Consider the following 17500-nt stretch of genomic DNA (forward strand, 5'->3'; position numbering starts at 1 on the left):
TACGTAATAAATAATTAATAAAAATATAAGGGCGCCACCAGAGGGCGGCAAATGTGTTGGGGGCGCCCTCTGGTGGCGCCCTTATATTTTTATTAATTATTTATTACGTAATTAATAAAAATATACGAAAAAAGCGAAATGAAACCAAACATGTTCCGAGATGGAACATCTCGGAACACCCTCACCCTTCTTCTCAACCCGCCTCTCTCCTCCTCATTTGCATTAGAGCTACAGACACAGAAACGGCGTGTTTGGTGAAAGCTCAATGTGCGACTGGCTCGTAGTGGCTGTAATTCTGCACCACGGCTGAATTTTGGGAACATCTTTAAATACTGTGTTTGGGGCCCACTAATATCTATATTAAAGCATCCATAAAGTAGTGTGCCATGGGACCTTTATGTTTGTTTCTCATGCCCATAAAGCTTTTTTGAATTTAATTGACTGTTCGTTTAATTTGTGTTTAATGAGAAATAGATCTCTGCCGTCATACCGATCATACAGATGTACATCAGCACTCTGGACGTTGATGGTGAATGGGGCTAATGTTCTCTCCATTATCTGTGAGGCGACAGCATGGGAAACCCAATGGGATGTATGTTTGAGTAGCTGACACGACCGCATCCACAGACCCTCAGAAGATCAACCCACTGCTCGATCAATAGGAAAGGAGTCATGAATCAACACCTGTGGCTTCATTGTCTCCAGCGACCGAGAACCAATCCAGGCTTCATCACGTTGGCCATGGAATCAACTGAGGTCAACCTGAAGCTGAATGGTGTACGGCTGTCTGTCTGTGAGTATGTGGGAGAGACAGAAAAGTTTGGGTACATGTGTTTGTTTGTGTGTTGACGTGTGTGTCTGTGTATTCCTCAAAGGGGCAGGGCATTCAGAAATGATGGTTTCAGCATATGGAATCCACATCAGGACCCTGATAAGAATCAAAGTGGTTGTATAAGAAGGCCTACAATCACTTTGTTATGTCCAAACATCACAATCAGGTCCTCACTCCCCCCGGCCTCAACGTGTGTGTGTGTGTGTGTGTGTGTGTGTGTGTGTGTGTGTGTGTGTGTGTGTGTGTGTGTGTGTGTGTGTGTGTGTGTGAGCATTTCCTGTGTGTTGGAGATAAATAATTCAAATGAGACTGCTGTCATCAGAGTTTGATGTTTCCAGAACATTCTGAGAAAACAAACTAATTTACTCAAAATGGAGGACCATCCCCTCGGCCCCCTTCTCACACACAGACACACAGACGCAGACACACGTACATACACACAGGTCCTGTGTATGTGTGTACATGCAAGTTGGTGTGTAGGTCTGTGTGTCGGTGTGCATGTGTGTGTGTGTGTGTTTGCATACGAGTGTGTATGTGTGTGTGCCTGCGTGTATGTGTGTGCATCCCTGTACTGTGTATGGTATTTATATGGCTGGGGTTAGCACACAGCACACCTATTTCCAAAGTTATTGCGTCCATACAATATGTGTGTTGTGTGCGCATATATCCCACCAAAAGTCAGCCAGATCAAGAGAGAGACAGAGACAGAGACAGAGACAGAGAGAGAGAGAGAGAGAGAGAGAGAGAGAGAGAGAGAGAGAGAGAGAGAGAGAGAGAGAGAGAGAGAGAGAGAGAGAGAGAGAGAGAGAGACAGAGAGAGAGAGAGAGAGAAATGTTGTCCCTTTTCTTCTTCAAGCACGTTCTCCTCCTGATTCAGGTCTTCCTCTTCCTCCAAATCTACATCTGGCTTCCTCCAAATCTACATCGCCTCCGCCTCTTCCTCTTCCTCTACCTCCTTTTTCTCTTCTGTGGATTTCCCCTCTCACCCTCACAATTCTTCTGACTCTTTCCATTTTGGTTTCAATAAAGTCAGGTGAACTTACCTGCTGCATTTTTATAGTGCTTGAACCTGATTGGTGTGTCTACATTTAAGCGAGCATGTGTTTGCGTACCTGATTGGCTGTGCTTAACCAATTGGCTCAGTCAGTGCTTTGGAATTGCAAGGAAATGTCATCCTGATATACAAATGTGTTTAATGTTTGCAAGTGTGTTTAGTGTGTTGCAAATCACTGTATGTATTGTTTTGCAAAAAGTGTGAGGCTGACATTGTGCTTATCGGGTCGAAGGTGTGTAATCATAACTAAGGTCTAATCATTTGATAAATGTGTGATACTTTTGATTTTAGTGTCTATGCAATCGTAAAAAACTGTAGGAAGCCTATTTACATTTCTGTTATCACCAAGGCTGGAAACTATTTGATAATGTAAAATGTAATAAGCAGATATTGCCCCCTAGTGGTAAACCACTATAATATCACAAAGTGATAAATTACATGGTAACTTTATGTGTGTGACTACAACTGTGTGTGCACACAAACAGCCACGGTCTAGATGTTGGTTCATGGTGCTGGGTGTTATGTTACTGTATGTATAGTTGTTGATGTATATTCATACATCTGTGTGTGTGTGTGTGTGTGTGTGTGTGTGTGTGTGTGTGTCTTTGTGTGTTTGTTTGTTGGTTCAAGCGTGTGTATGTCGGGGTGCATTGCTTGAGTGTTTGTGTGTGCGTGTGTGTGCAAGTGTGTGTTTGTAAGTGTGTGTGTGTGTGAGTGTGTGTGTGTGTTTGTGTGTGTGTGTGTGTGTGTGTGTCTGTGTGTGTGTGTGCGCGTGTGTGTGTGTGTCTTTCAAGTTTCAACCTACGGTCCAATGTATGTTTGTTTTGTACTGTTGGTTTCAGTTTCTCCCTCCTCTATCTGTGTTTGTTTCTCTGCAGAGGTTGAGTGGGTAATTTGTTACTAGTTGTGTTATTTGCTTGGGCAGCTGGCAGCTGGTAATCAAGCCCCGTTTGAAACCAGACCTGTTGCCAGCTCCATCACAGCAATGTCCTGCTGGTTTTGGTTTCCTTTTCAGTTGTGTTATTCTTTCATTCGGAATTGAATCATCCTTTCTATTAACTCTTTGTGTGTGTGAAATAGTGTGTTTGTGTTTATGCGTGTGTATGTTTGTGTGTGTGTCTGTTTATGTGTGTGTCTGTCTGTGTGTTTGTCTGTCTTTCTGTCTGCCTGTCTTTCTGTCTGCCTGTCTGTCTGTCTGTCTGTCTGTCTGTCTGTCTGTCTGTCTGTCTGTCTGTCTGTCTGTCTGTCTGTCTGTCTGTCTGTCTGTCTGTCTGTCTGTCTGTCTGTCTGTCTGTCTGTCGGCCTGTGTGTGTCTGGAATTCGTGCGTGTGTGTGTGGGCCTACCCTGGTCTGGAAGCAACAGTACAGCTGGGTGAGGTAGGGGTGTTTGCGGGCCAGGGCCAGGATGCGTTTCTCGGTCAGGGTGCAGTCCACATCGTCGTCCTGCAGGATCACGTCCTTTTTCAGCACCTTCACCGCGAACACCTCGTCACTCCCCTTCTGCTCCGCCAGCATCACCTGGACACACACACACACACACACACACACACACACACACACACACATACACGCACAGACACAAACACACACGTATGCAAACAGACAGGCTCACACACGCACACACACACACACACACACACACACACACACACACACACACACACACACACACACACACACACACACACACACAGTCACACAGTCAATCAGTATCAATACACACTAGGACCAGTACACATCAGGACCAGTACACATCAAGACCAGTACGCATCCGGACCAGTACAAATCAGGACCAGTGCACATCAGGACTAGTACACACTCGCACAGTTACACAAAGGGTCTTTATGCATTTATCTGTTCTAGATATAAAATGCTATGATCACACATTCGGCACATGCACACATGCTTCAGAATCCCAAAAAATTATAATATACACACAAAACAATGTTCCCTCCCTGAACCTCTCATTGAGGCTCCTTACACGTCTAACACCACTCTTTGACTCTGTTATTTTCCACTTCCTCCACTCTGCTCAAAGCTGCCAAAGCTTCTTTCAAAGCTTCTTTAAGCACACACCTCCACGTTTCCTTACTTTACATATCACAGCCATTTCTTTATTTGGATTGGTCTAAACCTCACATAGACGTATGATTCAATACAGAGTAAAGAGGTCAGAGGGATGCCAGGAGAGTGAGAGAGCCCCAAGAGTGCTGTACCTAAGATTTAAGAGCTATTGTTTCTGAGTAATGGGTTCTAAATGTCCTAACCGTTCATCAGCGAGGTTATGATTTGTGGGACTATCTGTTTCTAGTTGTTTGCGCCTGCCAGTGTATGGCAGAGAACCGTAGGGAGGGGGGCTTAGAGAGGGAGGGGACGTTGCTTTGGTTATTTAGATCCTAAATCCTGCTCTTCTATTGAATCTTGCCCTCAGCCAGAGGCGGTTGCAGGAGTTAAAGGAGGTGTACGGTACAGAAGTTAAAGAGGGTGTACTTTACAGGAGTTAAAGAGGGTGTACGTTACAGGAGTTAAAGGAGGTGTACAGTACAGGAGTTAAAGGAGGTGTACCTTACAGGAGTTAAAGGAGGTGTACGGTACAGGAGTTAAAGGAGGTGTACGTACAGGGGTTAAAGGAGGTGTACGGTACAGGAGTTAAAGGAGGTGTACATTACAGGAGTTAAAGGAAGTGTATGTTACAGGAGTTAAAGGAGGTGTACCTTACAGGAGTTAAAGGAGGTGTACAGTACAGGAGTTAAAGGGGGTGTACCTTACAGGAGTTAAAGGAGATGTACGGTACAGGAGTTAAAGGAGGTATACCTTACAGGAGTTAAAGGAGGTGTACGGTACAGGAGTTAAAGGAGGTGTACAGTACAGGAGTTAAAGGAGGTGTACCTTTCCAAAGCTACCCTTTCCCAGGACTTTGATAAACCGAAAATCCTTAAGGGCCATCCTCTTGATCTCTGGGGCGTCGTGACCTTTAACCTCTCCGTTCTCCTTGCCTTCGCCCCCAGTCTCGCCGCAGCCAACTCCGCCTCCTCCTCCCCCATGGTCGCTCGTTGCCGTGGGAACGGAGGAAGTGAGAGCGACTGGATGCTTCTTGTGTTCTGGGCCGCGGTGGTCAAGGGATAAGGCTTTCCGGATGTTCTCCAACTCCTTCAGGTCTGCTGGGTGGAGACAGGGTAGACAACACAATACCGGACAAATGAAAATCAATCATGTGAACTCAATCTGCATGTTACCAAATGCTCTCAATTATTTGAAGACTGCAAATCTTTGGAGAAGAAGCAGCTATTAATAAACAATGTTATAATATTAGATTTAGTTTGGTTACCAAAAGGGACATTTTAAATGTTTAATCTATACATTAAAACCATCTACCAAATTTAAAACAGACTTTATAATCATGTTATATTTATTTATGAAATGCTTTATCATTTATTGCTTGCTTTTTTAATGCCTTTGTGTGTATGTGTGCATATGCGTGTGAGTGTGTTTGTATGTGTGTGCATGTGTTACATACCCGGGTCACATGGAGACGTGGGGGCGGACCGGGAGCGGTCCTCTACTGTCTGTGGGCTGATGGGCAGTGGCTGCTGGGAGTCCTGTCCTTGATGAAGCTGTGCAACATGATCCAAATAACCATCAATAGCACAGCTGAGCTGGAGGGCTGGAAGGGCGCGCTTATCCCTTTGGCCTCTGTCATATCCCCCCTTCGCAGACCAAACACCCTTTGGTCAGCGAAGATCCCGTGGTATTCATTGAAAGAACAGGGGTGCTAACCCCTGTGTCCTCGCCAGTGTGTGGTGAGCAGTCTGCACAAACTAGCTGTATCAAGGGGGGGAAGTTCACTGGTAGCGGATGAGGTGTTGAATCCCTCCTCCCCAAACACACACACACTGCTCGCTGTGAAAAGCCCTTTAGTGTCTTGAAAAGCGCTATTTAAATTCAAGGAAATACTATAGTTACATTAGGCTTCTTACATTAGCTACATTTTATCTTCGTGATGAGCCAGCCAACACCATAAGCACCAGGCTTTTGACATTTCCTTCATATTTTCAAACCAAATATTATCGTTGTATATATTGTTTTGTATATGCTTAATCTATGTCACATGTACCAGTTGCCAGCAACCTGTTAGGTGCAATTGGCTAGACCCATAACCAATCAGAGCAATGTAACATGTGACACATCTGCAGCAGCCATCTTGGTTGTTTGTGAAAACACCTTAATTGTGTTCAAAATCGTTCCCTATTCACTCACTCACTATTCCCTATATAGTGTTCATGATATAGTGCACTATATAGGGAACGAACAAACAAGAATTCGGACACTACGCTGAACATTTCTAAACGTAATTTGCGTCAGAAAATGTGCCGGATATTTGTGTGACGCAGAAAGATGCGGCCACATCATGTAAACAAACCAGGCACTCACGAGGAAAGCTGGAGGTTGTATTGATGTTGAATGTTACATTTCCTTGGTCAAGTTTTTTTTAAATTAATTTTGAATGTTACATTTTCTATGTTAAATCCCAAATAAATTGTTGACATTTCTAAACGAAAGCGGGAGACTCCATCATTAAATGTATTATTTTTCGCGGTTATTCCGCTTCTTCTCCTCCGGAAAAACACGACCGCATTGCATTGTGGTATACGGGAGTAACATGTAGGGAAGATCGTATGTACACTCAAATTTTGGGTATTTTAAGTCCACTATATAGTGCATGAAATTAACCACTGAGAATTCGAACACCACTACAAAATGGCGAGCACCCTATATAGTGCACTATATCCGTGATAGGGAACGATTTCGAACACAGCTCTTAACAGTGCTCCATAGGGTGCACCTCTGTACAGTCATCGTATTAAACCCGCCCCCATATTAGATGAACGACTTTGATTGGCCTGACCCGGGCTGCTATACATCTGGCAGAATGGGAGAGGGAACAGACACATATGCCAGAGCCAATGAAACATGAGCTGGCAGATTGGTCTGGTGACCAGGCTGGGGATATGGGGGAGGGAGGGAAAGTCAGATTCAATCAGTCTGACTGTAATGGACTAATGGAGCCTTTTTCACAGATCTTTCCTTATATGAAAAAACACAGGTGTTGCTCATTACACAAATTAGGGCTCTGCTTCTTTAATGCACCAGGGCCCAGGTAGACTTACCTTCACTGGTTAAGTCTGCTAACTGTGTGGTGGTACATTAAAGTAGCAGACCCCGAATGAGTCTTATGAGCAACATCTGTGTATTTCTTAAAATGTCACCTCTTTGAAAAGGGTCTTTATTTTACTTGGGTTCCATAGAGACTGTTGATCTGATCTTAAATACATTGCACTTTCAATTTTACTTACTAAAAAGCCTTTTTAACTTTCAATTTAATTTTCTATTTTTACCAGAAAGATACATGATCTGATACCAGAGAGAAAGGATAAGGGTTACTAGAATCCGGGTTCGAGTCCCAGAGAAAGTACCAAGTTCCTTTAGGTCGGGTTAGACTCCCAACGCGGATACCAGAGAGACTGTTGATCTGATCTTAAATACATTGCACTTTCTATTTTACTCATTTCTTTGCATATGTTTTCTTTTACTTATCTATTATTTTATTTTATTGTATGACAATGTATATATGTGAAGCACTTTGAGTCTGCCTTGTGTATGAAAAGTGCTATATAAATAAAGTTGCCTTTAGCTTGCCTATCATTGATGTTTAATTAAAAACATGTAAATAATTAAAGCCTTTGTTTCTTATTAGCTAGTCTATGGGTTTTGGATTATTGGAGGTGGTGTTGTATGAATTTTCAAATCAATAGGAATAATTAGAATATGTATCAGTTAGTTTCCATTGAAAAGTTCCTGTTGACCGGTTTTCCAGTCTGCAGCCTGATGCCCCGCAGTAGGTACGCTTTCTCTTAAGTTAGGGTGCAAAGCCCATATTGAACCATACATTATAACTAGTTTTAAACTAAAGCTTTGTCAATGTTTGATTGTACCACAGAGACGCCAGGTTTATCTTAACTACTCTGGTGTGTAGTGGACGCCGACTGTGTAATAAGCTTGTGTCTTTGAACATTTTAAGCAAATGCGTTGTCACGGACAACGCATTGCAGCCAGGAACATCCTCCTCTCCTCATCCTTCTCCATCCTACCTCCCCAAATGAGGCGCCATGGCAACCTGACAAACTCTATTTGACGTGAGACTTTGCTCCTAGTAAGGACTAGGTGCGGTTCAAGTTGTAACTCATGTCTACGTTGGGAGTAATCTTTCACCTTAGTTAGAAATGTAGTACAAACTAGGCTACGTTTGACTTAGGCATCGCTGGTGCAACTCAGTGCTTGAGTCAAACTTTGACCTCTTGACCTCACCTTTTTCCGTCGAGCGGCACTACTGGAGATCTTGTCTGGGGTCACCCCAAGGTCAGAGAGCACTTTGGCGATGCCCCTGGCGTCCACGCCGCAGTTGGGCGCAACGTTGCTCTCACAGCGCCTGTGTACGTTCACTTTACATACTGACACACACAAACCGACGCACACACACAAACACACACACATTCATACACACACACACATACACACACACACACACACACACACACACACATACGCAGATAAAAACACACACAGACACACAATCAAACGCGCATATAGAAACACAAACACAACCACACACACATGCACACACACACACACACACACACACACACACACACACACACACACACACACACACACACACACACACACACACACACACACACACACACACACATCCAGACACAAAAACAAACACAGACATAAGCAAAGACACACATACACACCAACATGCACACAAGTGGACGTGATAACACAGCAACAAAATATAGGACTCAAATAAAGTTGTGTTTATATGTGTAAATTGGCATGCGTCTAAACACAGTGTTTGATATCTTCTAAAAAGAAAGTAAAACAATTTATGTATCCATCTATCTAAATGGAGTTCTGTAGCATGTCACTGGTAATATTCATCGTAATCCCCCCCCCCCTCCCGGGCTACTCCAGACAAGGTGATGGGAATCCTGTCTATTGTTAGGTTGCAGAGAATGCTACATAACGCTGGTGCACCATGTTGCCACGCAGGAGATCTTCTTCCCTGAATCTGTGTGGTGATGGCTGGTTTAACCTGTGCACACTGTGAATTCCCCACTGGCCCAACAGGTGTGCAGCCTCACCAAGCCCCAGAGTCCAATCAGTCTGCCTTTTGCCAGGTGAGGCTTCATAATCCAGCCATCATCCACACACACTCCACCACAAACAGGTGTGGTCCTACCTTTACACTGGAGGCCCTGTCGCAGCAGACCCCAGAGCAGAGAGCCACAGTGATCGCAGAAGGTGAGCACCTTGAAGTTGTGGATGCTGAACTTGTGGGGCATGTTCACACTGAACCTCTGGGAACCGACGGGCTGAGGCAGAGGAGGAGGAGGAAGAAGAGGTGACACACAACTCCAACACCAAACAGAAACAACACACATCGTTTGAATTAAATCGATCATCTTATGACCCATGACCTTATCTTTATTCATGTTCCTACGTAGAGGGAAATTCTGATTGCCATGACTCCATACATGCAATTTGACCTTGAATGCTAATCCTATATACTTAACCACCAGGGGCGGAGCTATGGGCGGGGCAGCCGCCCCTGGGCCCGGGCCCTTTGCTGTTTCACAGGGGGCCCCTCCCATGGTCAATGGGCCACCCCCCCCCAACAACGAGCGAGAGAATAATACAATTTGTATACTGGTGGTACACTGCTGGGCATAAACAACTTTTAAGTTGTTGTTATGCTTGTCGAGACTTACATACCCTTGATTTTAAGTATACTATTATATCATGGTGGTAGTCAAAATGTAGAGAAAAAAAAAAGTGAGATTAAATCCCTGAAACAATATTGAAAATAAATAAATTTGTGATTTTTTTTGTTAATCTATGTTGTTGCTTTACGTATATTAATCAAACAAATTCATGATTGATACCCAAATGCTTGATGGTAACCATATCTGCTCCTTGAACGTCATCTGACGACAACCGTAGCAAACAGACTAGGCTGCTCAAAAATACTGGATGCACATCTACATACTTTAGCTAAATGCTGCCCCACCTATGCCCAGTTATTATAGCTACATAGCAAATATTGCATGATACATGACTGGGATTTGTTGATAAATATTTCCCAGCAAATTTATTTATTCTGTGTTCATTTCTTGGATTTCAGCATAAAAAAGCTGCTACAGAACGGGCAGTGTTTCCTAAATAACAGTCGTTACATAACAAAGGCACTAGTCCCAAACCCAAACCGCAAACTTTCCCATTAGGCGCCCCTGGAACACTGTCCCCTTGACGATGTGGCCTGAGGCAAGGTTAGGTGTGCCGTGAATATGTTGTGCGATTTAATACATATTCCTCATCCTGGCACATCGTAGGTTACAGCGACACCGGGGAGCAAGGGGAGAAAAAAATAACTTGGGCCCCCACTGTGTTGAAATACCAAAGCGCCTGCAAAAATGGATGTGTGTGTATTCGTATTGTCGTTATTGTATTGTACGTGGAATGGCCCACCCCAAAGTCATGGCTGAATGGTGTCATTGCAGCAACCATCTCTGAAATAAGGTCACGGTTTAAGTTTAAAGTTTGCAAAAGTTTGAAAAGTAGCCCGTGTGCCCTTAATTCTGGGTTGAGATCATTGGGGAGACTAAAATAAACATAAAGGTGGAGAAGCACTGCTCTAGAGGCTGGATGTCAGGAGGCGTTGCTGAAGACTATAGTAAACATAAAGATGAAGGTTAGGAGGCGTTGCTGAAGACTCTTGTAAAAATAAAGGTGGAGGGGAGGAGGTGGTGCCGAAGACTATAGTAAACATAAAGGTGGAGGTGAGGAGGTGGTGCTCTCGTACCTCCTCCTCAGTGACCTCCTGTTTCTTCATCCCAGCGCACTTGGTGATGATCAGCTCATGGCAGCGCTTATGGACCACGCACGTGCACACTGAAGAAGAGAGAACACACGAACACACACGTGCGCGCATGCATGCACACACAAACACACACACACACACACACACACACACACACACACACACACACACACACACACACACACACACACACACACACACACACACACACACACACACACACACACACACAGGGCAATGATCAGGTAAAGGTGACATCATGACTCAGTGTAGGGGATGCATTGGTTCAGACATCAGTGTAGACACAAAAGGTCTGGTGCAGAGCAGAAAGAGGCCTTACCTTGACACTGGTAGCCCTGCTTTCCGATGACTCCCCTGGAGAGAGACCAAAGGTGTGCGTGGGCGAGTGTGAAAAAAGAGAAAGACAAAATGAAAGTGAGTACAGGACATCGAAGGGTTTTATTAAGGATCACAGAGCTGTTCTTTGTACTTCATTCTAACATCCCTGTGAAAATTTTACTCAGGGAGAGTGTGTATGTGTGTGTTAGATTGTGTGCTTGTCTGTGTGCATGCGTGTGTGCTAGTGTGTGAGTGTGTGTTTGTGTGTCACATAAGTGTATGGTCCTTTCCATTCCACCGTTGTCCTTTCCACTTCAGAGTAGCAATACGTCCTGCATGTTTCCTAAAGCGGCGTGTCCGCAGTGGGGTGGCAGTAGGTCAGGAGGTAGAGCGGGTTGACTAGTAACCGGAAGGTTTCTAGTTCGATACAAGGCCCGAGTGTCGAGGTGTCCCTGAGCAAAACGCCTCACCCTGACTGCTCCTGACGAGCTGGCTGTCGCCTTGCATTGTTAACTCCGCCGCCAGTGTGTGAATGTGTGAATGAATGGTTATAAGTCGCTTTGGATCAGCCAAATCCCCTCAATGTAAATGTAAATGTAAAATTCTGTTCAGGGTGTGTGAGTGTTGTGGTGCCCACCAGATGAAGTCCCTGCAGTGGGAGCAGTAGGTGGGCTGGCGGAGGTAGGTGGCCATGAACTTGTGTCCGTTGACCTGGTGGACCCTCCGCCGCACGGCCCCCTGCCTCTTCCTGGGCCGCATGCGCTCCCGGAACACACGCTCCTCATTCTCACTGGAGACTGCTGCCGCTGGAACACACACACACACACACACACACACACACACACACACACACACACACACACACACACACACACACACACAAAGACACACACGTTTAATTGCAAAATGGTACCCAGATATTGGATTATCCGTTAAACACAACGTTGATGACAAAAACAACAATGGTAAGACATAATTGTTTTTTCTTGATTGTCTTTAGCCTCTAGTTCAGCAAATGTATTCGTTTTTGTATCTATCAAATCATGTGAAAAATATTGCTTTTATGGTGCATATGCATTTGAAATAAATGTAACATTCTTCTTATTTTGCCATTAATTAAGGTGAACATTATCATCATTAATGTGTAACATTGATTGCTTCTCTATCCGGCCACTAGATGGTGCTGTTATGTCATTGTTTTGAACGAGGACTTTTTGGCGAGCATGCAGGTGTTTTAACAGCAGTCAGAGTTAACACACTGAGTGCTCTGAGTGCACTTTGAGTTCCCAGAAGAACAGAGATTTTAATTAATGATGTCAAGTGATAATTACATCCATGGGAAATAAGATGAGGATGTGAGAGGGAGGAAGCAGGCCACGCCTAGAAAAAGGGACATATATTATGAATCAAAAAGTTGAGATAAAAATTAAAGAGAGAGTGAGTGGACTTAGTGTAAAAGAGGAAAGAGTTCAGGAAGTCATAACACACACACAACCAGAAACGGGAAGGAATGGCCATGAGAACATCAGATTTGTTTGCCACTAGGGATCATCTCCAAGGTTATTGATGATTAAGCCTTTTCGCACAGTGACTAAATGAAATGATGCTGACTTGTCCTTGAATAACCAACAGGCGTTCCGAAACTCTCTCGCAGGCAGCTTTAATACAAGCTGGACAGAAAATGGATGCTTCCTTTATTTGTATTTAAACTAATGAGCCAGTTATTTTAACTTGAAAATGCACACACACACACACACACACACACACACACACACACACACACACACACACACACACACACACACACACACACACACACACACACACACACACACACACACACACACACACACACACACACACACAGACACACACATGACATCTTAGAACAGCAACATTTCCACAATAACTCTGCCCGCCCCCAAAAATACTAACCCTCACACTGTTGCTGGGCAGCAGCCATCAGTTGCTAGGCAATGGTGATGGGATAAAGAAAGTGTCTGGAAGGGTAAGGCTGAGGACAGACTTAGCATGACAAGGTAGGGAGTTTGCTGTGTGTGCAGCGTGTGTGGATATGTGTGCAATGCCGTTTGACTGTGTGTATACATAAGTATGTGTGTGTGTGTGTGTGTGTGTGTGTGTGTGTGTGTGCGTGTGTGTGTGTGTGTGCATGTACAAATGAATGTGTCTAAACATAAGTGTGTGTGTGTGTGTGAGAGAGAAAATGTGTGTGCGTGCGTTTCTGCGGGTGTGCACGTGCGCATGTTAGTGTATGTGCACGGCATGAAGGAAAGTGTGCATGGGATGTGCGACATCGCAACGCCTTGTGGTTTTCTGATGCTCAGCTGACTCTGTATGAATGACTGATTTTGAGCCCAACCCGGCTCACGTCCATTAAGTCTGAGAGCTGTGGTGGGTGGATGGGGATGGGGACATGTGATGATGATGTTGATGGGGTTGGTATGAATCAGAGCAACACTAACACTGACACTGCGAACGCAATGAATGGCCAGGTTTAACATCTTCATCCCAAGGCCAGTTTCTGGAAATAACATACCGAAAGTAAATAGTTTATCTCCACAACGTCAATGGCTATAATATGTAATCTTGGTACCACAAGAGAGTTAACACCTGTGAGATTGTTGCGCAGGTGAAATAAATGATATGGATACTACTTGGTTAGGTCGAATAAATAATTGTGACACTTTACCCTTCTACTGAACGACGAAGAACCTTTGTTCTGATTGAAGGCAATTTACCAATTTCCTTTAAAACCATTTCATAGGTACTATATACATTAATTGTAAACACCATGTTTAAAATGATGCCCAGATATCTGATTATTCGTTGATGGTGATTTTATGCGTTCAAACACAACTTTGATGACAAAAACAACAAAGGTATGACATAATTGTTGTTCTTGATTGCCGTCGGCCTCTAGTTCAGCAAGTTAGGGTTGGGGTTAGGGGTTAGGGTTATTTGATTTGTGTGTATCAAATCAGGTGAAAAATATCAATTTTGCTGTGCATATGCATTTGCACAGTTATGAAATACTATCTATTTTTGTTACATGCTTCTTGTTTTTTTGGAGGTTGGAATTGTCTATTTTTTATCAAACAATGGTAATGATAAACTAAAAGTTGAGAATATAATCTTTCTAGGGGTGGCACACATTCTCATGTGGTTAAATGCCTTAAAATGATTTGGGGTGAGAGGGTTTTCCCTAACACGGGCCATTTTGGTATAAAGAGGTTAAATGACCACAGCGAGTGTATGAAGTGTTGGCTTTTTCCTAGATTGTTTATGTGTTGCAGGATCAGCCATGGAAATACAGTCCTACAAGTACATTAAGTATAAATCAAAGAATGTGTTTGTGTGTGTGTGCGTGTGTGTATCTATGTGCTAATGGGTAGAGGGCAGTTCTCAGCCCATACAGTTACAAAATAAAATGCATTAAACTGATGACGATATGAAGGACTATCAATAGCTCTCCACATCATTATGTATGCACAGGCACCCCTGCACGTACAGCTGCACAAGCACATTCAGGAACACGGCCACACTTTTTGAAATGAAACGATGTTTCATCTAAAACATTCTGTCCTCATGTGATCCTTCCTTTTCTCTCCTAGTGCCCTCATCTTCCATTGCCTTTGATTGTGTCTTTATCTCTCTCTCTCTTCCTGTATCTCTCCCTCTCTATCCCTCACTCTCTTCCTGTATCTCTCTCTCTCTATCCCTCACTCTCTTCCTGTATCTCTGTCTCTCTATCCCTCTCTCTTTTCCTGTCTCTCTATCCCTCTCTCTCTTCCTGTATCTCTCTCTCTCTCTCTCTCTCTCTCTCTCTCTCTCTCTCTCTCTCTCTCTCTCTCTCTCTTTTTCCTGTCTCTCTATCCTCTCTCTCTTCCTGTATCTCTCTCTCTCTCTCTCTCTCTCTCTCTCTCTCTCTCTCTCTCTCTCTCTCTCTCTCTCTCTCTCTCTCTCTCTCTCTCTCTCTCTCTCTCTCTATGATGTAACTCGTCCATTAGGAACATCCACTTTACTAATCAATTTATGACCCTTCTTCCTCTTGCTCGCCTACACACATGCATGAATACACTCACTCACACACACACACACACACACACACACACACACACACACACACACACACACACACACGCGCGCACACGCGCACGCACACACACAGACACACACACACACACACACACACACACACACACACACACACACACACACACACACACACACACACACACACATCAACCCATATACACACTGTGCTGACTTATGCACACACATAAACAATTCTACGCCAGTGTAATCTTTTTTTTTAATTACTTGCTAGGTTACTGTTGCATTGTCAGACCCTATCTCGTGCTTAATAGGGATTCATTTTGTTTTCATTCATTTCTCATGGGGTTGTGGTGTGTTGGAAAGTGCAATAAATGTTGGAGGTAATTTAATGTTAATTTGGCCACACACACATTTAAGTTTTGTTTGGAGGCGTGCCACCAAAGATGGCTGACTTTAGGAGAATAAGAGGAACACAAGAAAATAAACTATGAACTGTGTCAAAGTTAAAGGCCTCTTTACAAAAAAATAACATTATACAGCAGGATCTTGGAGGAAAGAATATTGGATTACTCCTTTTTGATTAATGTTTGGACGCGTTCCATTCATTGAGTGTTTTGTGTTCCCACATGTGGGTTGAACTTCTGACGTTTGGTACAGTAGGAGCTGTGGACTTTAACTTATTTGTATATTTCCTTCCTTTTTCTCAGATGCATTGGACATTGTTTGCTTCAGCATTAAACTGACTGCCTATAAAATATTCTAATACAAACAGTTTTTTTATTTATTGCCCACCACAGTAAACATTAGCAGTTGTCACCATATTTAAGTTATACGGTATGTGTCATAATGGTATTTTGGACGGATCAGGGTGGTGGGATTTAAAAGCTGAATGCTTAATGGTTATAATGGTACAGGCTCGGGTGAAAATTGCTTAATAGGTTACCAGCTGGTTGTTGACCATGATGCTGATGAACCTGCATAGAAGCAGAGAGCTGGAAGCAGATGACAACACGCTGTCCACTTCAACGGCCAAACATACTGCTAACACGTACATGTCTTTGCATAGTTAACCAACTGTGTAAGTAGTATGCTCTGGCCAGCACCCTTTACGCAATGTGTTTCTGATCAGGATCCATTGAAATGTGTCACCTCGACAGCGGAGATTCTCCGAAGCAGACACATGTTTGGGATTGTGACACATTTGCACCTGGGCGTGCACGGCATTCCAACCCCTGCGTCCGACCGATTGCATCGGTACCCAGCGCACATTCTTAAGACTACGAGGAATGGCACTGAGATCAAGATCCTCAAATAGAGCATTAGCATGAGGCAAAGGAAACGAGGTATGCTCTCAAAACAGTCAAACAAATCTGTGGAGTTAGGAGTTATTATTAGTCAATAACATTGGCAAAACACAAGCTTGTTTATTTACTATAATCAAAAAAATATGTAATTTCATATTGGGTGGCCACCAGTTTATCCTATTTTGAATGGTAATGTCATTATTGACAATGTTATAATGTTATAATAACACTGGTATAACTGTTATTATACTAGTTTATCCTATATTCAATGGTAATGCCATTGTTGACAATGGTATAATGTGGAAAACAGGGGCAGTGCCAGTGACTGCTAACTCCTAAAATGACATCACGCTGTCCCTCTGCTGTTCCTCTGTTGAGGCGGATTTCTCTCTGTGTCTATCCCTATTTCTCCTTCTCCCTCTTTGTCTAACGCTACGCTAGACACAGGAAACACTAAATGACTATTTCCTGTTTGCGCTGTGGCAATTACACCATGAAAACACGTTGACTCATGTGCTTTCACACACACACACACACACACACACACACACACACACACACACACACACACACACACACACACACACACACACACACACACACACACACACACACACACACACACACACACACACACACATAAGGAACTAGCGAAGTAAAGATAATAAAATGCAGCCCAAATTTTTTCACTTTGAGTACAAATCTCAGAACAGATTTGGGATTAAGATTCAGGATTAGGATTAAGTGACGCAATGGCGTACTATTATAGGATGAATTTCCAACCGGTTTGTTATAAAGCCATGTGCAGCCTACAACCACGACACACCGACACATCACATGAGACAGGGGGCTGAGGAGAGGGAGTGGGGGAGGCACAGTGAGAAAGAATGAAGGACAGAAAGAGGAGGATGAAATGTGGTTAACACGGCCGTATCGCTTGGCCTTTAAAC

The 17500-nt window shown here is 43.6% G+C and overlaps 1 protein-coding gene across 3 annotated transcripts in view; it reads right to left on the reverse strand.

Moving 5' to 3' along the window:
- LOC132473713 (protein kinase C epsilon type-like) overlaps positions 1-17500 on the reverse strand; it is a 78428-nt gene that overhangs the window by 22490 nt on the left and 38438 nt on the right. For 2 of the 3 annotated variants that reach the window (XM_060073943.1, XM_060073944.1), the window contains 8 exons: positions 11807-11975; positions 11171-11205; positions 10813-10901; positions 9193-9325; positions 8253-8395; positions 5404-5500; positions 4776-5047; positions 3231-3404 (listed from right to left, as the gene is read on the reverse strand). In XM_060073943.1, the coding sequence (XP_059929926.1) occupies positions 3231-3404; positions 4776-5047; positions 5404-5500; positions 8253-8395; positions 9193-9325; positions 10813-10901; positions 11171-11205; positions 11807-11975 (1112 nt within the window). The remainder of the gene's footprint in view (positions 1-3230; positions 3405-4775; positions 5048-5403; positions 5501-8252; positions 8396-9192; positions 9326-10812; positions 10902-11170; positions 11206-11806; positions 11976-17500) is intronic. The other variant, XM_060073945.1, reaches the window with a different exon arrangement.

Source organism: Gadus macrocephalus, chromosome 15 (assembly GCF_031168955.1).
Source record: "Gadus macrocephalus chromosome 15, ASM3116895v1".
Lineage (NCBI taxonomy): Eukaryota > Metazoa > Chordata > Actinopteri > Gadiformes > Gadidae > Gadus > Gadus macrocephalus.